Below are 21,089 nucleotides of genomic sequence, written 5' to 3'. Positions count from 1 at the left end.
AAGCTGAGGGGCTCTGCCTTTCACCACTTACTTAACCGTTAATTTTTGGAATCTTATGTAGCTCTGTACCTTGAGTTGCAGAGCGCAGAAATGAGCACTGTTCAGAGTATTAATTTCCTTCTCCCTGATATAAAGTTTCTTGCAAGGACTCTTGGTCATTCTCGAATCTTTCTTCACCGATGTGCTTGTGTCCTTGCAGACTAGGCTGCGTTGTGGTTCATGGGTATGTCCCACGTAGCTCTCTCCTCTCCTACTACATCATCTGTCAGATACTTCAACAGGTTTGGGGTTTGCAAGTGTTCTGTTACTTGTGAGCATGAGGCTGGACTCAATGACCGCCATAGGTCCCTTCCAACCCCAAATACTCTACGATCCCATCAGAAACTCTTCTCCCATTCCCATCTGGATGAATTTTTCTCCATTCTCCGGTTTATGAATTGCCAACCATTTTATGTGGTCTGCATCCTGCCTTCAGCTGGCAACTGTAGTCTTACAAAGACAATATGCGTTTCTACCCAGTGTGGAATAGCAGCTTGTGTGGTGTGTGTGTGTTCAGCAGAGGAAAATGAGCCAATTGAAGTGTTGCTTTTTTGTTTTTAATTACATTCTTGTTCCTTCCCAGGCTTCTCTTTTCTACATACTTACACGTGTGCCTCTGGAGGGAGGATTCAATAGGCTGATGAAGTGAACTGGAATGTTTAAAAATAATCCAAAATTTTGTAATGAAACAATCTTCTCAAAGAACCCAGTTGCTATAGGGATTTTTGCGAGGCTGCAGTCCTTCGTCTTTCGTTGCTGAAAATAAAGGTTTTCCTTCCTTGAGACAAATGAGGGTTTTCTTATCCAAGCTTTGGAGTCTGTTCAGTGTCATCTGTATGGACTAGTCACTACAAGACAATATTACTCATCCCAGCCCTACATAAAGCAAATCCATTAAACTTCACTGCATGTGGTTTGTATTTGGGGTTTTGTTCATGGGAGTTGAAAGTGCCCAAACTACTGGAGTACGGAAGTGAAACCCTGAGAGGATTCTCCTTCAGTCACCACCAGCCAACAAAACATTCACTTGCACCTTCTCAAAAGCTCCCTCAAATCTGATTTCAAGGCAGGTCTTTTCCTCTTAGACAAATCTCTTGTGTTGAACCTCACCCGCTCTGTGGAACCTGCATAACCATCTCTGTTCAGAATCGGAGTTTCTGCTCCACTTGTACTTACAATTTACTTTCTCAGTATCTTTTACTCATAAACCTGCGGAAAAGTCAATAGGTTAATTATTACTGATTTGGAATTACAGTCTAATTTTGTTGTAAATAGTTTAGCTGCTGGTCCTCCACCCTGGTCTTAATACAGTCTGTGTTTAGCTGTTACCCACCCTGGTATATCTGCCAAGCACCACAGATGTTTTATCTGACACGTTAGTTATTAACAGTTTCTGCTCTTGTTGGAGCATGAAGACTTGATGAAGGGGTTTTTTGGTTTCTTCATTTTCTCTTTTTTATTTTTTTTCCTGGTGTGCAAAAGGTTTCCTAAAATGAAAACAATACTTTTTCATTAGATATGTGTGCACACATATAGATAATATTTGTCTTTTTTTTTTTCTTTTTGGAAAAAAACCAGAAAATTCTCCAAGAGGAACTTCTTTGGATTTACATCAAAAAACAAACTTAGACAACTCTTTTGCCAAAGTTCTCTCTCCCTTACAACAAAAACCAAACAAACAAACAAAGAAAAAACAAGTGAAGATTCATGGACCAGTTGTGATGGTGACGCATCACTTTTGAGCAACTTTTGTTTACCTGGGTGCATCCTCCCATATTTTTGCAGCATGTTAACACAGAGTCTGAATGCAGGAGTGTCTTGATTATCTTCTTCGACGGTTTTTCGCATGTTGGAATTCGCATAGTAAAAATTTTCTCATGATAAGACATGTAGGATTGGCTTTGTAAATGTACAAGCATGACTTTGTTTTCCTGTTCCACCACAAAGGGCTCTTCCCTCCAGCCCCCACTCTATCTTCTCAGTTCTTCCAAAGTAAGAAACAAAGATAACTTCTGAGAGAGAAAGGAGGGAAAGTCATGTACCCCAGCCTGCATGCCTCAGCATGGACCAATGCCGAATCTGTGTCTGGCTTTGAGCTTTAATGTCTGCTCGTATGTTTTGATGATGTATTGTAATTGTTTATAACCCAGCATCAGAAAGATAATTTCTGTGCAAGAAAATTGGCACCTTGAAAATATACTTGAAGTGGGGAAACAATTCAAATTTATCTGATATTTTATAAATTGGTATTATTTGTAAGGAAGCAGCAGCATTAAAGTGACATTAGTGTTCATGAAAAATATGAACAGCAGACTAAACCCAAAGAACCGGTGAAACGTGAGTTCCTTTATTCAACATCATCTCCTTTCCAGTAACCACAGCCCTGAAAGTAAATGGCTTTAGAAAGGGAAAAACCTTTTATGTTTCAATTCAGTGGCCTCAGTGTTGTCATCTGATGCCACAGAGTGTCCTAGGATAGCCTGGCCTCTGGTTGACATTCCTGAAGGATGCATGTCTCCTGTAGGTCCTGTGCCACATCTGTCAGCTCTACCCAGGACCAGGGGTCCCAGGGTGCTGGGTGCCCCTGTGCAGACACTGGCATTGCACCCTTGCTGCCCAGGGCCCGTTAGTGTCTGGTCCCTGCTGGAAAGTCTCCAAGGAGCATCCAGCTGATGAATGCTAGTTCTGGAGCAGGTAGCTGAATACTTCAAGACCTTCCAGATGGTGATAATTTCTGATTACCACTACTAACTCCACTGGCCTTGTTTGACGCAAGTGGAAGGCCACTGCGGTCAGTGTAAGGAGGGACAGCACTCAGAGATGTTTTCAGGGCATATTTCTTCCATCAGAGACCCTTCTATCTCTCCATTTTTCCTTCCTTGCAAGTTCCCGGAATGCTTTCTGTCTCTCTTCCCTCTGTGCCATGCTCCCCTGCTCCGTCCTTGCCCATGCTAGACGTCGTGCCCTGCCCTCCTCTTCCCCAGAAGGGCTATGTATCTCTGTCTCCCATGGCACCAGGTCTGTCTGCAGCCTCTTTCTTCCTCTTTCCCATGCTACTCTTTTATCTCTCCACAGGATTTGTCATTGCCTCCCTTGTGCCTGTACTTCCATTCACCCATATTCTTCAGTAAGTTCTTACCTACTTCTAGTCTGTAAATTCATCCCTCTTTTCCGTTATTTCAGCTTCCTCTCTGTCTTCCAGGCTCTTCTACATCTTCAGAAACCCCCTGCTCTTTCCACATCCAACCAATCATACTTGCAAACATCCCTCTTTGCCTCATGCCTCCTTCACGTCATGCATTTTTCCATACTTTGCCTCCTTTCTTTACCTCCCCAGGTGGAATTGTGCCCATTGGTGCCTGGAATATCCCTGGCTCTCCTGGAGCTGGTTGTTCTGGTGATGTTCTGAAGTTATGCCACTACAGAGAAACACTACCAAGCACCAGGCAGTCCTGGGTGCACTTTGACCCCTCACAATAAGGCAAGAGTGGCTTCTTCCTTGTGCTTTTGGTTTGCCGTTGACATATGGAAATGGCAGATGGTGTTGATCAGGAAGTTAATCTAGAAGCGTATCCGTTTCATGCTGTATGCGAAAGACTTGTTCATTAAACTTAGAACTCTAATTTAAAGCCAATTAACAGAGTGATTTGAAGAGACTTGTTGTTTTTGAAGTTCAAAAGAGATGCTAAGTCTCTGATTTCAGCCTTTGTACATTCCAGAACCTGTATAACTATTGCAGTGTTGCCAACTCTCCTGGGTTTTTTTGTCTCTTTTTTTTTTTTCTTTTTTCCCCCCCCCCACTTCATTTTTTTGAGTGATGCAACTTTTGCCACAGGCTGGAACTCTTTGGTGAAGCCTTATGTGAATGCCCAGTTTTCTTAGCAATTTTAGCCTTCCATTTGGGGGTGGGTGGGCAGAACTTGGGTGTCTTCCTATCCTCTTTGCTGAAAGCCAGAACAACTCCCTCCACCCTGCCTTCCGCAGCCCAGTATTGCTCTTCTCTAAGCAGGAGTTGGGGAAGGAGGTAGAAAAATGGAAGAAGCTCTGAGCAGCTCTGTGCTCCCCTAACATTGTGTCTGTTAGCATGTAGTTGTCTCCGCTTACTTTCCTCCCTCCCCATGACATCTCCCAGAGGCTGGTATGGACTCACCACAGAAGCTTCTCAAGCTTGGAAGGGGCAGCAGAGGCCTCCAGACAGACAGCTACTGCTCTACATGTGCACGTCCCAACGTCCAACACTAATTTCCATGTGTAATGAACTCTGTAGGACTGGCCCAAGCAGATCATTCCTGAGAAATGTCATGATAGGGAGCCTTGTGTCAGGAAGACCCCAAATGTGACTAGTTCTGAATTAATATTTATGCTCCTTTTACTTGAGATTGATATTCTGTAAACACTTGTAGATCCCTCAGCAACAGCCAGTGTGTTTGGATAGTCCCAACATTTAGTAGCAGTATGTGTGCAGAAAAAACTTTAGTAATTTGAAGCTGTTGCTGATATAAAAGAAAATAGAAGGGTCAAGTTTTGCTGTGGTATAGAGCCTATGACTTCACCGAGTTAACTGCTGCTACTTCCGTGTAACTGAGAACATAATTCGGCTCAAACCCTGGGAGACTGAAAAGGTTCAGAGCAGCCACTGTATTAAGCCAATGTTCAAAACAGTTGGCTCACACGGAATTTCATAAGCAGAGCGTGTATTCAGAAGGCTTGAGCTGTATGACACAGTCCACTGCAAAAGAAGAGATGGTGGGAGTATCTCTTTGTTTATCTTAGCTTTTCCTGGCATGCTGTTTTAGTTATCAAACGTGGTATCGCCTCTACGTGGGAGGCAATGTGGCAGAATGGATAAAGTATCTCCCTGTGGGTGCGTGAGGACAAACCTGGCGAGAGCTGTGCCAAGGCTCCCCTTGGTTATCCTGGCTCCCCTTGGTTATCCCAGCTCCCCTTGGTCACGCCAGGAGCTGCCAGCAGTGGGGCTTTGTCCTGGCCATGCTGGGGTGGAGGTGGTGCTGGTGTCCCCTCGGGGGTGATAGCACATCGCTGGCACTGCTGGGGCTGTGCGTGAGGAGGTCAGGTAGAGATAAACTTAAAATGAAGGAGAGGATAGACATCAGTCTGAGAAAGCCCAGAATATTCAAAAAAGCAGGATGGCTGCTGGAAGCCTCCCTTGGAAACCCCTTCCTGCCTCCCTGTGGGGCTCCCAGGCATGAAGGTGTCATTCAGCGGCTGTGGTGGCTTCCGGAGGATTAGACCTGTGTCACAGCATTACTGGTGGTGCCCGCCCTGTGCCAGAGCAGCTCAGTCCCACGGTGGTACTTAGTCTTTGAGGAGACGCGGCCAAAATCGGTGATCCGTGTTTCACAGAAAAGCTTGGGGGGGGGGGGGGGGCAGAAACCTGTGTTTTCTGCTCTATCTAGGGTAGGAGTTAGGGGGTTTCCTGATGAAAGAAAAATTCCCGAAGAAGGAAATAACGCCTTTTCAAGAAAAAGGGTGTGGGGGGGAGTACAGCTGATGAGGATCAGTTTATTCCCAAGTTTGCTGGCAGCCCCTCCAAAAGAGACAGGCATTTTGGGACAGCACTTTCGACCATTCCTCAAGCACTTAGCAGGAGGGATTGTTTTATTAGGAAAGTTTACGGCTTCTTGTTTTCCCTCAAAGGCAAATGTGACTTTGTTGTTTTTAATTCTGTTGGGATTTCTCCCTTTTAATATACAACGCAGCTGTTAAAATAGCTAGGGTTGTCTAGGGCAAATCATATAGCACTTTCCTTGTTCAGATCTCAGATGGCTGCTTTTTTAGCATCGCTGCAGAATTATATTACGGGGCATATGAATAGTGCTGGTATTAGTGTCAAAATCAATTACCCAACCCTCCTCCTGCAGAGAAAGCTACAAACCTTAGGAACAATCTGAGTAATCCATTCTGGGTTTCTAATTCTGAGTAATGACGGAGGGCAGAGCCTTGTGCTTGAATAAGTGCACAGGGTCTTTCTCCGTATAGTCGCTCCTAAATGCATGCTCTTTACAGGAAAAAGCAGGCTCCCTGTGAAACCCTTTTTCATGCCAAATGGCTCGCTGCTAAGATTAATCTGTCATTGAATTTATAAATTCTGTGTGGCACAGAGCGGCAGAAAAAGTTTAGCATTGAACAGAAAGCAAACTATGTATTGCTTCAAAAAAATGAATGTTGTGCTCCTGGATGGTGTGGATTGACTGCCTCCATCAATATATCTTCTTATACTGGTAATAAAAATACATCCATAGCCTTGTGCCTCCGAGGATCTCAAAGCACTTTGCAAATAGGGCAAAGTACTGTTTCCTATTTACTGTTTCCTATTTACTGTTTCCTATTTTACGGCTGTGGAAACTGGCTGCGAGAGAGGTTAAGCTTTTTGCCCAGAGACACAGAGGAGACTGTAGCAGAGCCAAGATGGGAACCTAAATCTCCAGCACTGTGTCCTGGTCACACACTCCACCAAAGCACAGCGAAGGGAGTCTGCTGGTCGCTGATGCTCAGCCATCATCCACCAAACCTCAGGAGATGGGATATGAAATCCGTGTTGGTGCTCCCTCTCTCCCTGGTCTCTGTCCCCGTCTGTGGGTAGAGGTGCTGAGCAGGGCAGGATCCAGCCGGGGAGGATGCTCGTGTCCTCCTGGGCTGGGCTGGCCAGCTCTGGTTGTGGGTGGCTGTGGAAGGAGCAGGACTTTTGGTCGCTGCTGACTTGGGGAAAAGCTTGGAGCCTCGCATCCAGCCTGCTCTGCCCCAAGCACCTTTACAAAGGAAAATTAATTATAGACTTATTACCCTAAATCCTGTAAGATTAGAGCAGTTGCATTCTTTTTTTCTTCTAATCCAGCATTTGAAAAGGATTTACCTGTTTAATGCAACCGTTTATTAGAAGCACTTGATTTTTTTTTTTTAAATTCATAATTCATCTGAAAAGAGGTCATACAGCTACAAAGGCCAGATTTTCAAATATGAGCCTGATGTCTTCTTGAATTCCAGTTGGATAAGTGACACATTTGGAAAAACTGGGTCCCTACTGGGGCATCTGTGGCAGGGATTTAGAGATCTCACTTCAGGAACCTCTCTGGAAAAAAACGCAAGGCTCTAACCTGCACGTTTCATAGGAGAAGGATTCCTGTGACTAGTTTCTTCCTTCCCCTCCCTGGCTGCCATGCTCCGAGTCCCCCGAGGAAGCTCTAGCACCATGGGGCTGCCCCAGGGTCAGGGTACCGGGGAGGGGGGAGGCTGGGGGGGTGTGTGAGGGCGAGCGTCTGGTTTCAAACAAAAGTGCAAAGCCTTGAAAGGAAGGACTAAGAAGAAACAGGTGGGGGGCTAGTAATATAGCCTCTGAAGTTTATTTGCTTAACGAACAGAAGCCCAGGCTGTCAGACCTAGGTCAAATACTCCTCCAGTTTGAGTGTATTTATTTCATACGTGGTCTGTAACCCAACCTGATTTCTGGATTAAACCGCTGTAAAGTCCTGGCCCTCAGGAACCTGTCCCATGTTTGCCATCAAGCCCAGCACATGCCGGGGCAGGACCTCGAGGGGCCACCTCGGTATTCACTGGAGCCTTGTGTCATCTGTAAAGCCTGTAATTGTGGGTCCTGTCATTTCCAATGCAAGCTTGGCTGTTTACAGCTGCAAATTGTGACCGCAGATCCATCACTTAGTGGTCCCATTAACGCGAGCTGTGCCTGAAGGCTCCCAAAATAAGCTGCTGGGGCTGCAGCACACAGCCGCTCGGTGGGTCACCATCCTTCTGAAGCCCAGGTGGTGGCGGCGATGCTGGAGAACCGCATCCACCACACACCAGGTCCCTCTGAGGTGCCAGCAAGAGTGGCTTTGTGTTTGTAGGAAAGTTTTAAGGTAGCCATTGAGTGGAGGAGGAAGGGGTTTGGGACAGCCTGTCTCGAACGGTGGTGCAACGTGGAGGGTCTCCAATGGCAGGTGCGAGGGAGTCTGGGAGCATGGGGCTGTGTGCTGAGCTGTGGAGCTCATCACATAGTGGGGAAAGAGGGGCTTCACTTTCCTGCTTGTCTGTCCTGAAGTTACAGCACAAAACCAGTTTGAAACCTAGCAAAATTGCGAGAGGGGGGGGAAAAAAACCAAAACCAACCACAAAATGAAGTGCTTATGCCAGAGTCACATGTGACTAAAGGGTAAAAGTTACGGATCGCACATGGGAGTTCCTGAAATCTTTATGTGCTTTGAAGTTTTTAGGAGTGTTAATTTTTTAATCCAAGATGTTCAGGAGTCGGTTGATCCTTCAAAGTGAAGGGAGGGAAGTTTGAGCTGGCACAGTGGCAGTAAAACTACCCGTGCACAAAAACCAGTTTTCTGGTTTCCCAGACATTTTTTGGCTGATTCCATTAAGGTAAACAGCCAGTGTGCTCCAGAGTATCTCAGGAGCTGAAAAAACTTGCATCTGAAAATTTGCATGTGAAAAATTGCAGATCTGCATTAAAATTAGAAAGGAAAGGAGGAATTAGCCGTGGGTTTTCCCAAGACCAGCCTGAGGCTGGTAGTGCCAGGTAACTGTGTGGGTTCTGCGAAAACAGGAGTCACATGGAGACATTTGAAATAAAACAAGTTAGAATGGGGCGAACAAGACTATTTGCAATCAGAAAGGAAGCATGCCTCCTCATTTAAGAGAAACCCTATCGTTACGTTACATTTGGGATACACATTTGATGGCTTTTGGGAGATGAGATACATTTGAATCATGCAGAACAAATGATCAAACTTAAAAAAAAGTTCAGGAGCTGTTATTTTTCATGAACCTAACTAAAAAAAAAACAAAAAAACCAAAACCAAAACAAAACCAAAGAGGTGGTTTGTGCTTTGGTATCTTCTTGTTTTGTGGAGCTTTCACTGGCACTTAATTCAACATTTGTAACGGGGGTTAAAGCTGTAGCTGATTTTCAGATGCGACTGATCAGGACGGAAGAACTTGCTTGGGAGAGTCAGGAATTGGTGGATGTCAGTCCTTACCAGTGAGAGCTGGATGGGCTCTGGCAGACCCAGATATGGCTTATCTTGTAATCACTGTTGAAATGTTCTGGTCAGGGTACTGGTTCAGAACCATCACACAGAATAAGCACCAACTGGATGGAGAATAAAACCCACCTCACCTTAAATGTATTTTTATCTGTATTTTTATTGAAAGTTTTTAGCTGACTCAGTTTTTTGTGATGATGGGCCAGGTCATGTATAAGCTGGACAAATTGGTTTTACCCATGCTAAATTTTTGTGTCTCACCTGTCCTTTAATCCTGGAAAGCCCTTTACACCCTTTTATTATACAGCCCAAGTTTAAGTGGGGAAACAAATTTATTTTGGTTCTGATCCTTTTAGGTCTTCAATTACCTGCAGCCAGCGGGATGTGGGAATGCCCATCCCTTTGCAGGGCTGTGCCCTTTTTGCCTGCACTGGCTGCGCCGCTAGATTTAGAAAGCCAGGAAATCTTCGCTGCTCCCCATTTACCTTTGAGCTCTGCCGAACCATCGGCTGCTTCCTTATGGAGCTGAATTTGCCTGTTTTGTGAGTGGTGACCAGAATCTGGTTTTGTTTTGTGTCCTGTAGGGTTGCTGAGCTGGAAGATGCACGTCTAAGATGGAAACTTCTGCTTCAACTGCTGCTGGGAAAAAAGAAGGGAAAGGTGCAGTTCTGGAGGGGAATGGCTTTACGGAGACGGGGAAGAAACCCACTCCTTTAGCAGCTGCAGGAGCAGCAGTGCCACAAGGAGGTACTTTATGTTTTCCACACTTTGAAAGCAGCAGGGGTGTTTTTCATTAGACTGTAAGAATTTAATAAGTACGGTGGCATCTGTCCTCCTGTGAACACGCTGAGTTTATTGGGGTTCTCGGCCATCGGAGGTCACAGGAGCGGGAAGCGTGTCACCGCATGGCGTCCAAACGTCACTGCACCGTGGCAAGTCACCGCCGCTCCTAGAGAACTGGTCTGGGGCAAGGCAGAGGATGGGTGGTGAGAGGTGGCCATTGGAGAGTTGATGCATCCTGTCACTGCTTGCCACCGTCCGACTGGCGCTGTGTGGTGTAGGCAGCACGGTGCCTCCTGCTCCTCCATGGAGGGGGTAAAGGGTGGCTGGCTGGAGCTGGGGGAGCTCCCTGTTATCGTGGTCGGGGAGGGATGTTTCATGCTGGCTGTCATCCTGCTAATGAGCTAAACAGACTGCGCCATCTTCAGCCATTGCTGATGGGATTTCATGGTTAGGGAGGAATTTGGGATTGTCCAGTCCCAGTGCAAGAAGGTTCACAAAGAAACCCCCTTGTTTGCGCCGTTTCCATTCATGGCAGAAATAGCTCAGGTCCTGATTTCTTTTTCTGTCACTGTTTTTGGCAAGATTTTGGTCCTGCTGGTGTGGAAGTCAATTGGGAAGCTCTCGTGGACACCCACGAATGTGGGGTAGTTTTTGGCAGGTGTAACAGCAGTGTGCGGGGGGACATGCAGGCATGTTGACCCTGCCTCCTCTCACCCGCTACGGCAGGCAAAATACAGCCCCAGAAAACACATTCCTCACTGGCACACATGTGCTGGTGGATCTCCAAATTGGTGCCAGGGCTCTTCATGGTGGGTCCAGCTGTGGGGCAAGGCTGTGCCCGCCAGGGAGGCACCACACTGCCCTTGCTGGGGACCGGGACTGGGCGTCCTGTCTGGACAGAGCGTAAGGAGACAAACTTAGAAGGGGCCGCACCAGCTCGGATGCGACAAGAGACATCCCAGCTGTGTAAACTTTGCAGGCGGCTTTTTTTTCCTCTTTAAAATATACCTTATTGCTAGCCAGAGTCTACCTCGAAATGAACCCTTCCCCTCCCCTTCCTTCACTGCGGGGCGGTTTCTCATCACCCCCGGAGACCAGCACGACTCCACTGCGGGCTCCTCTGTTTCTTACGCAGCTCGGCTGGAGAGTTTGTGTTTTCTGTTGGCTGAGTTTTGAAGATAGTTCCCAGCCCAAATTGCTTAAATCTGCTTTATCTATCCTTCCTTTTCAACACACTGGTAACCTGGTTTTTGTTTCCACATTGACCTGGGAAGATTCAGATGTACAGAATAAGGTAGCAGCTCTTAGAATGTAACCTGTGGGATTAGTTCAGGTACTTGATAAACTTTGTTAGCCAAAGGAAAATTTTTCTTAAAAAGAACTAGAAAATCTTTTACACAGAGTTGTTTGGAGAGAAACACAACTTCCTGCTGCTCACCTTCCTGGTGAGCACTATGCAAAGCGGTAGAAAGGAAGGCTCACCGGGCGGCAGAAACAGCAACATGCAGAAGCCTACCACCCCCCAGCAGATTTTGATCCCTATTGAAGAAGCACAAGCTGTAGGAACCATGGAGGCAGCCTACTCGAGGCAACATCTCAGTGGCTGGCAGGTCCAAAGGGCTGATTGGTGCCAACAAATTCCAAGCATGTGCTAAAATTCAAAACCCACAAATGTGCTGTTGCGAATAAACACCTTCTCCCCACTTGGCACTTGCCTTGGGAGTGCTTCCACCGAGGAAGCAGTCACCGCGTTTCCAGAGATGCAATGGAAATGAGGATGCCCCCAAGGTGGAGTGTCCATTGGCCCATTTGGCACCATTGGAGACATGATTGTTTTTTAAGTGTCCAGGATTATATGTCCCGTTGGCAGTGTGCTCTTGCTTTTGGAAAGAATGATTTACGGGCTCAATATTTCTCCTTTTATTAAGAGGAAGTGGAGAAGTAAGTGGAGGATTGTTTGAAGATGTCAGGAGAATCATGATGAAAGCGTTCTGTAATGAGATGTAAAGAGCAAAATCTATGTCATGCTGTGAAGAGAAGTGCTCATAAATGACCTAAAAAGGCTAGGAGTGAAGCAGGGTGCGATCGGACGCTGGCCCCGGGACTCTGCAGGTGATGCACGTGCTCTTGGGGTTTGGAGGGCTTTCCTTTGAATTCTGGCTAGACATAATACGTGCTCCTGAAAGGGAGCAGTGCGATGCGTGTGCTTATGAGTAGAAAAATTAATACAAAGTTGTCTTATAACATCAGTTAATTGCAAGGTGTGATTTAGCAGATGATAACAAAAAGGCTGGGTAGCGATGAGACTGTATTTACGTTGTGTTCATGCTAATATAACGTATTTGCTTCACTAAAGTAGTGTAATTACTCATAGCAGGCCAGAAATATACGTATTTATGCTCATATTCTTAGAGAAGAAAGGAAACGAGGCGTGGAGATTAATTACAATGTTCAGCTTGAGGAGGGGAACAGCATTAAAGGGAGGGTCTCGGAGCTCCCCACCCTGCTTTGGGGCCATGTGAACAAGTCTTTGTTCTCATCCAAGACAAACTCTTGATTTTATTTATTGTAGAGGTCTTACTCTTTGTACTAGCATGTGAGAAAGTGGCAGCAAGGCACAGCTAGTGCTGCAGATCACCAAGCTGCTCTCCGGAGCCAAACGAACGTAATTTGCAACACATTTTTTCTCCTTTATTCTATGGAGTCACACAGATGGAGTGCCAACATAGCATGTTTCTCAGATCATAAGGTTTTCGTCTTCCCTTGTAGGAATGAATAGATTCATACGGTTTTATTTATAATTAAGGTAATTGAAGCAATAAACTGAATATTAGTTAAATAATTGAAGAACAGCTATTTTATTATATTATTATTTAGACCATATTATTATTATAAGGTAATAATATGTGTAGCATCCATTTGTACTTCTCTTGCTTTGGATATTTGTCACAAATGTTTGCAGCCTCGAACAAACTAAGTTATGGCTGTAGGAAAAGAGCTCGGTATTGTTGACGCTGTCAGTGGAGAAGAGTTCTTTCATACCAACAATCTGTGTCTCATATTTTTAGTCTACTGAGGCTGCCACTTTAGAGATCTTCTGTGACTTTTTTTTGTATAGTAACTCATTGATCAGATATTCAGAAATTGGTCTCACAGAAATGACATCAGGGAAGTCTCCTAATTTTCTCTTTTTCCATAAATCATGCCAGCCAAGGAGTCAAAGCTCCTCTCTTCCGTTTCAATAGGTGCGCGCGCGCGCGTGTGTGTGTGTGTCACGGGGATGGAAGCTGGTTTTAACGACAGTGGGTAAGACCTATAGACATCTAGATCTGCAGAAGAGCCTTTCACTTTTGATGCCTACACTTCTGGAAGGGCAACTCGTAACACTTCATGTTCAGAAAACCCTTTTGTTGAGTGCAAAAGTGCATATTGATGCGTAGGGTAAGAGGCTTTGGAGCAGAGCACCACGTGAGTGAGACTGGGTTGGGTCCTCCAGGCTAGCACTGCGATACCCTCCGTATCAGCACGCACGAGGAAGCCCAGGCACGCGGCTGGAGGAGAATTTTAAATGAGCAGAGATATTTAGGAAGATGGGTTTCTCATCTTGTAATAAAAATTAAATACAAATTCTCCTAAATGCTAACTGCCTGACTTTAACAAGGCCCAGAATGCACCTTTCCCTCTCCACCCCACCCCAACATGACACAAACACCAAGTTCCCAAATTGATGGTGTTTATGTTTGAAACATTTTTCTGATGTCTGGCTCTGTCAAGACTAATTTTAGCATTTCTAAAGCTGGGTAAAAATACAGCCTCATTACTTTGATGTCAGAGCATAGTTTACTATTAGTATATTCTGGGGTTTATCATTTTAGTCATGTTTAACACGGCTGCAGCAGGCATGCACTATTAAATCTGGCTTATTTTACATTCCTGTCCGAGATTATTTATTTGGAACAATTTCCTCTCTATCAAAAGACACGGCTAATGCTGAGTTTTAATGTGTTATTTACACACAAAATAACCTATTTACAACTCAGTATCTGCCGCAGGGAGAATGAATGGGGCAGTGCTCCCTTCATCCTGTTGTATCTGAGTTTAACAATCTGGATTGCTAATAGAACCATTTATCACGGGGTGGTAATTTATTTTATGTTAGCTGCACAGGTCTCCCTGCCTCTGATCTATGGAAATACTTTGTATATAATGAAGTTCAACAAGTCATTTGGTGTAAACATGGGGAAACCAAGCTGCAGAACCAGTAAGACTCTGGCTACACTTTTTTTCCGGGAGGTAACGACTCTCCTCTGATATTAAGGCTTCAGTTTATGAAATACAGCACTTCGCCCTGCGTGTGCTGTAAGGGCAGAGCGTGGGGCTTTTCTGCAGTGGATCAGAGATGGGGATGGAGCTTGGTCACTTGATTTATGGGCTGGTGGGAATGCTCAGTGCTGCAGAAGTAGCACACTCAGCCCTTTCATAGGCAGAGGAGAAGGGCAGGGAGCACCTCCCATTGCTCTCCAGAGGTCTTCTGTAAGCAAGCCCCGAGTGGCGTTGGCAGGGACTCCTTGTGCAGTTTGGCTTGTCTCAGAGCTGGATTATGGGAAGACCATGTAAATGAGGAGAAGGAAATGCCAGCATCCCAACAGACTTCAGTGCTGTGAAAAAAAATATAGTTTGTGCGGCCTGAAACTCAGACAAATTAGAAGGAGAACAGCCCCTATGAAGTCATCTCCTCTGTCCACCCCGGAGGGGCAGGGATCTTCTCCAAAGAGTGTTTTTCATTCAGTTGTTCACATTTTCCAGGAAAAAGAATATAACCAGTACAAGCACATTCTTAGCTTCCCTGCCCTGCATTGCTTTGCTGTATGTATACAACTTAAAACTTTGAGATATGTGTTGCCTCTGGGAGGGAGGGGGGCAAGTGGTTAAAACAGAATGAAGAGAAAATGCTGTAGTTTATACTGTGACATTCTCCTGACGGCCACTGTCTCTATCATGTGTCTACTGCGTATGGCTCAGTGGCCCCCATCTTGGGTAGGGCTTCAGTGCAAGACTGCCGTAAGAGTGATAACAATCAAGAATAATATTTCGTCCCTGAACATTTCTGTCAGACTTAAATAAAGGTAACTAATTCTGTTGGGTCTAAAAGTGTGTTTCTTTGCTGCCACAGTCTTTCTGGCTGGCTAGATTGCCTATAGGTTTCTCTTGGGTACCCACTCACGTCCCTTTGGGAAGCCAGAGGTCTCAGATGCCCAGACTGGTGCAATGTCGAGGCTGTTGCTCAGTCGTAGGATATCGAGGCCTGTGACTAGCTGCCAGCTTTGAATCACACTGGTCACCTGGAACCTGCTCTTTGGGATAGTTTAGAAGAATCTGTGTAGAGGTGGATGAATTTAAAACCATGCTGCACCATTTTTATGTTCAATGAGCAGTATCTGGTGTGCGGGCATGGTGGAGTTGCAGTCTGGAAGCAGCAGGTTTATTTCTTCAGCTACATATAACAGAATTTTAGTCGTTAAAATTGCCAGAAACTGTGCCACAAAAAGCACGTCTATTCTTCTGCTTGCCCTCTTTCCTCTATCCATGGCTTGCGACGCTGAGTCTCTCCATTCTGTTCTCTAAAATAGTCAGCAATTCATCTCTATTGGGTAACCCTTTCCTTTGCTTAATCAAGTGGTTGGAGTCCTGCTTCTTGGCCACTTGGATTTTTTTTCCCTCATGGGGGAATCCTCCTTCCCCAGCCCCTATACTGGGTTTCTTGTGTGGTAGCCAGCCCTGTGGGCAAAGGTGCAACCTCAGAGTGGATAACCATTAATGGTTTCAGACTTCTTGGCTAGAGTCCATATCACCAAAGCATTTGATGATGCAGCAACTTGCATAATCTCAGCCAGCATCATTCGCTGATTGTATACGACTCCCTCAAATTGTCATACCAAAAGTTCCTGCAATTTCAGACCATTACAGATGCCGAGGTACTTTGAAGACAGAGCAGTTTAATCTTATCCCTAACCACATTGCAGGATTGCATGCCAGCTTGAAAAGCTTTTATGAGTTTAAAATAAAAAAAGGTATTCTTCACAGGCTGGTTCTGGCACTGATGATCCCAACCACTAAGTACCACCTGAAAGGCCTTTGTATTTTGTGAGTGTGTGTTGTTATTGTCATTAATAATAGTCATAATAATGATAACTTCCACTTTTCTACTATTTTATAAACTCCAAAAGCTTATTCTGGCAAGTACTGATATATCTTTTCTGTGGATCCATTTTAGACCTCGGTGAAGTGGCTCTCAGAGAGGCTACCTAAATATAACCTTTTTAACTGATGCTAAACGTACCTATTTGTGGGTTGGTCATTTATAGTCAAGTAGAGAAAATCCAGTGGTGATAATGGATTGTATTTATCATGGTCCTTTCCTGGACTGTCTCCTCTGTGCTGCCAGTATGTCTCCATTTTTTTTTTTTTTTTGGTCTCTTTTGCAGCTTTTTGCCTGAGCATCTGAGAATTTGCACAGATTTTGTAAATTAATTGTCCTGATGCCATCCATTAACTGTGGCATTTGAGCCTGCCATAATCGTGCGGGACCAGGAATGGGACTTGTTTTGGCTGAGGTTGGCTGCCTAAATGTTAAGCATCTAGTTTAGGAGTCCTTTGCATTAGGGTGGAGTAAATCACATTGTGGAGATGCCTGCTTTGTTCCCTCGAGGGATTCATGCCTGATTTGAGGTGGCTAATGTTACGTGGATAAATCCCAGTCTTTCTGACTTGGCCAAAATTGCAGAGTGTGGTTAAAGCAAGGAACCAAGGTGGGACTAGATTATGCTTTAAAGCCCTTCATTCATGTTCATCAGTCCATAGCCTGATGAACAGTCTGCAAGTCCTGACTGCCAGCTCTGAACTGAAATCTCACCCCGCGGCTTCTCAAGTCAGAGGCAAACTCGACGCCCAGGTGTCAACGTGGCTCTGGGAAGCGGTTCCAGCTTTACACCAGCACTGACAAAACTAGTGTTTTAACAGCCTGTTCAGAGGGATGGGCAACTTAAAGTCCCCACTAAAAAGACAAGGAAAAAACCTAGTAATTTCTAAAGGCTACAAAAAAGGCTAAAAATAACCCAAGTGGAGGAAGGCTATTAATGCAAAAGTAAATAATTATGTTAAGGGAAGCAACTAGAGAGGGCAGTTGTGTAAATCACTTTAAGGGGAACAAGCCTTAGATAAAATCCATTCTTTTATCACACAGATTAAGTCTTCCTTTTGACGCTAAATAATTGATAGGGTTTGGCAGAGCGTTCCACGGCTGCCTGCACGGAGCAGTGGGAGTGCTCCCGGGGTCAGGCGAATGGCAGAGAAAAATGTTCTTAGAAATGCTGTGCGTCCAGTACCAGCACCAAGAAATGGGACTTGTATTCCTGGCGCTTCCTAAAGAATTTCTGCGTGGCCTTGAGAAGACAGCCGTGCACCTCGGAGCAAAAGGAGGACTTGGGATTGCTCGTCTCCTCCTTAAACTGCCCCCCAAGAAACCAGGTGGTGTGTTTTCATGATTTCATATGGCAATGAGCGAGGTGCGGAGCCCTGTGAGGATCCAGCCCATTCCTCTGCACCATTTTCAAGTTGTTTTTTTTTTAATTAGAAAACATGAATTGTGCTGTCAGATGGCTTCTGGGAGCCCAAGTCCTGTGGAGGGTTCTCTTACCTTGGTCAGCCTCAATAGTGCCTGAATACTTCAGCCTCTTGCGCTTCTCTCCACACATGAACGTCCTGGTAAAACAGGGAGATGTCATTGCTCCCGTTCTGCAGATGGGGGCACAGAGGACTTTCCAAGGCCAAAGTGTCTGTAACGGGTTTAGCTGTTTCAGAGGGATGTCAAGAACTGGTTGTCTCTCTGACTTCTGAAGTTCATAGGTGGCCTACATGGGACATACCATGGCGGTATGGAGGACTTAGCCCAGGTCCCTTGAGTCACCATATCTACAAGCAAGCCCTTTCTCTCTCAATGATATGCCATGTAATCATGGTCAAATGACTCAAATTCTTATGCCAAATGGAGAAGTTGTTTCTTTCCCTTCAGGAGAGTTGAACACGAGTTGTCGATGTGTCACATAGTGCCTTTGAGAACATCATGTTGCAGCAGTCAGTACCGTTCCTCTTGGTTGCATAAGGGTATGAAAATGCACTTAAAAGAATTTTAATGAATTTAAACTCATTTTTGGCAGTGCCTTTGTCCAGTAGCACAATGGGCTCGTAATTAGAGGGCTACATTTTTTTTTTTTTCCAGAACCAAGTGGGACATAACTTGCAGAAACCTTAAATTCTGAAATAAATCAATACCCCGTGAATTTTGTGTGGGTTCTATGTTTGGCAGGATGAGTTCTCTGATCTTAATGGTAGTGACAGAGAATAAACCTCAGCCAAGACTGTCAGGTTAGCTCTTGAAGGAATGAAGTGCATATAGTCTCTTCGCGCTAACTTGTTTGGGATTATTTTAAACTCGTGAGCCTACATGTGTTTGGAAGTGACCTGCACTAGGTGTTCTGAGACTGTAGTGGTGTTGAGCTGAAATCAGGCAAACCTCGGTGGAAAAAACTGCGCAAAAGTTCGGGCACGTAAGGCTGACTGAGTCCAAAATGAAAATAAAAAATGCCGTTGAGCGTGATCCCACATGAGCAGAAATGAAAAATATTTCACACAAACTTGTCTGAAATGAATTCTGCCTTTTCTGCAGTTTGTTAGAGAGGTCTGTGTTTTTTTTTTTTTTTCCTTTTTTATGCCTCTTTCTTTCTTCTGGAATCTCAGATATTTTTAAGGCTGTATTCCATTAAAAATGTTTCCCATTGTAAGTAAATTGTAAATAAGAACAGGAGTATTGCAAGCAAAATATTTATATTTACTGCCACTAATATCTGGTTTTTAAAATACAGCAACATTTGCAGGGATTGAAAGGTGCTGTTTTGGCCAGAAAGCTGTTCTCTTCTCTTACATGGATCAGCTCCTGACTCTGACAGATTTTTCAAAAAATCACAGCTTGCAACAGATGCATCCTTAAGTAAACAGTTAAAGTAGATGTTTTGATCACTTCAGTTGTATTGATGTAAAAGATCAGTGTCTGAGCATTCCTGAAAACCACCCAACAGAAGAGGTATCTTCCTGGAAGCCCCTGGCACCATTTGCGCTGCTTCAACAATAGTTTAATTGTTTAAACAAGGCAGAGATAACTTCTGCACCTAACGAGATGCTCCGAGCCTAGAGAGAGTGGTAAGGGCTCAGCACTCCTCATCCTGGATCCAAAGTGTTGGGAAATGTTTAGATTTTCCCCAAGTGAATTTTTTTGCTCGATTTGTGAGGGGGAAAATGACCTTTCTCTGCTCTGTGTTTCTATGTGGGGCTCACCTTGGTTTATGTCTGCTCTTTGTGGGGTGGGGACAGCAGTGACGGGGGAACGAAGCAGCTGCCGCTTCCGCATGCTGGCTGTTGTGAATACCAGTGTCCTGCATGAAAGAAGTGCCGTCTGCGTAAGGCTTGAGTTTAAGCTAAATCTTGTTCATGTCAGTTCGCAGGTAGAGCCGGTGATGTTCTTTCTGAGGCATTTACAGCCACACTTTAAAGTAAAACCAGAGAAACACAAAGGTGAGGACTTTAGGCATTGGTTTGCACGTCCGGTTTTAACGAGAGGAATTATTATGTGTTGTGGGAAGCTGACCCGACTCCCAGAGGCTGCTTGTGTGAAGATACTCAATTTTTTGGTGGCTCCCTATGGTGAGGGCACAGAACTGAGCCTGGAGAAAATTAGTTTCAGTTCCTGATCCAGCCCCAAACTTCCTTCATGATTTTGGGAAAGCTGCTTGACTTCCCTTCGCTCCTCCTTTTATATAATGAACTTGCGTTGTTCTTTGGGCCTCCAGGCCCATCCATCAGCATCTGGTTAGCATGTTTATGGCATTGGTCATACTGAAGCACTTAACGGGTCAGACTTGCATAGAAGTTGCCATTCCCCCCTCCCCACCCCCTGCAAGAGGGTGCTGCTGCCCCTGGGCACTGTGTTACAAGGGTGACCATGTTCATATGTCTGAGGTGTCAACCTGCCGCTCTCAAAGGGGTCCAATAAAACAGATTTGCAGAGTTAGGGATGATAAGGTTAAGTTCTTATAGCAAAGACATTTTGAATATCTATAGTGGGGAGACCGTTTAGGAATGCATAGATATAGACTGTATTCCAAGGGGTCATACTGTGCTCTGGAGTAAGAAAGTTTTTCACACGTTCTTACCTGGCAAACTCAGTTGGAGAACATCATGTTGTTAAGAGCCATGTAAATCTTTTGTGTTGAAACAGGAGAAAATGAATTTTCCCAGTTTAAGAGGGTTCCCTACATACATGATCTATGGGAGAAGTTCATCAAATGGTTTGCTGAGGTTCAAGTACCTGGACAGAGTTTTGGACAGACCTGGATGAATTTACAGAAACTCTGCAGAGCTTCAGGGTTTCACCCTGACCCAAGTGATAGGTGGTGGTTTTAGCAAAGATTAGACTCTTAGGAATTAATTAGACTCTTAGGAAAGGTGTTTTTCTGGGGACCAGGTGATGGAAGGAGAAGAAAGTCACTGACATGGGATGACAGCTTCAGAGAAAACCTTAGTTTCATCTTTCCTTCTCGTTAGCCTTCTGTGCACGTGTACACTCTAATCCTGTAATAAGCTCCAGGGGAGCTGGCAGTAGTATTGTTTGGTGCAATTTTTTCCCTTTGGAAAACTCTGGAGGAATCTTCGTGTGCTGTTACAAAGACGTCCTTAAAACAGCTTTACTGCAGGGTCCTGTGTTTCAAATGCTGGAGCAGTGACTCTTAAAATAGATGTGAGATGGCTGAATGTGTGAAAAACATTTGCATCTCTTTTTCTGAGCTCTGTGTCTGCTTCATCCCTTCTGTAAGCAAGCTAAAAGGGTTGGGAGGAAAAAAAGAGTTTTGCAAATTTCTGTGCTTTTAATTCCACTTGAAACAAGGTCTTAGCAGCTGAATTAAGATCCAAGACTATCGTTTGGCCACAGAGAGTCACTGACACTTGAAACAGGCTGGATTTATATGCAGTTACTAAAAAATATATAGCAAAATGAAAGTCTCAGACACTGAGTTCATGTGCATTGCCCATTGTAAAGATAAGTAACGGCTGTTGTAAGATCACTTAAATGGTTACCTTTGGGACATAAAAGGGATCTTTGAAGACAGTAAGTCTTAATACAGAAATGTTTACTCATAAAAAATACATTTG

At 44.7% G+C, this 21,089-nt stretch overlaps 1 protein-coding gene across 2 annotated transcripts in view; it reads left to right on the top strand.

Annotated features, from left to right (window-relative positions):
- GLI2 (GLI family zinc finger 2) overlaps positions 1 to 21,089 on the top strand; it is a 197,561-nt gene that overhangs the window by 41,509 nt on the left and 134,963 nt on the right. The window contains exon 2 of one of the 2 annotated variants that reach the window (XM_054209748.1): positions 9,629 to 9,791. The exons of the other annotated variant lie outside the window; for it this stretch is intronic. Coding sequence (XP_054065723.1) covers positions 9,659 to 9,791 — 133 coding nt within the window. The 5' untranslated portion in view covers positions 9,629 to 9,658. The remainder of the gene's footprint in view (positions 1 to 9,628; positions 9,792 to 21,089) is intronic. 2 annotated transcript variants of the gene reach the window in all.

The sequence above is a fragment of the Rissa tridactyla genome, chromosome 7 (genome assembly GCF_028500815.1).
Source record: "Rissa tridactyla isolate bRisTri1 chromosome 7, bRisTri1.patW.cur.20221130, whole genome shotgun sequence".
NCBI lineage: Eukaryota > Metazoa > Chordata > Aves > Charadriiformes > Laridae > Rissa > Rissa tridactyla.
This window is presented reverse-complemented; position numbering and strand designations above follow the sequence as displayed.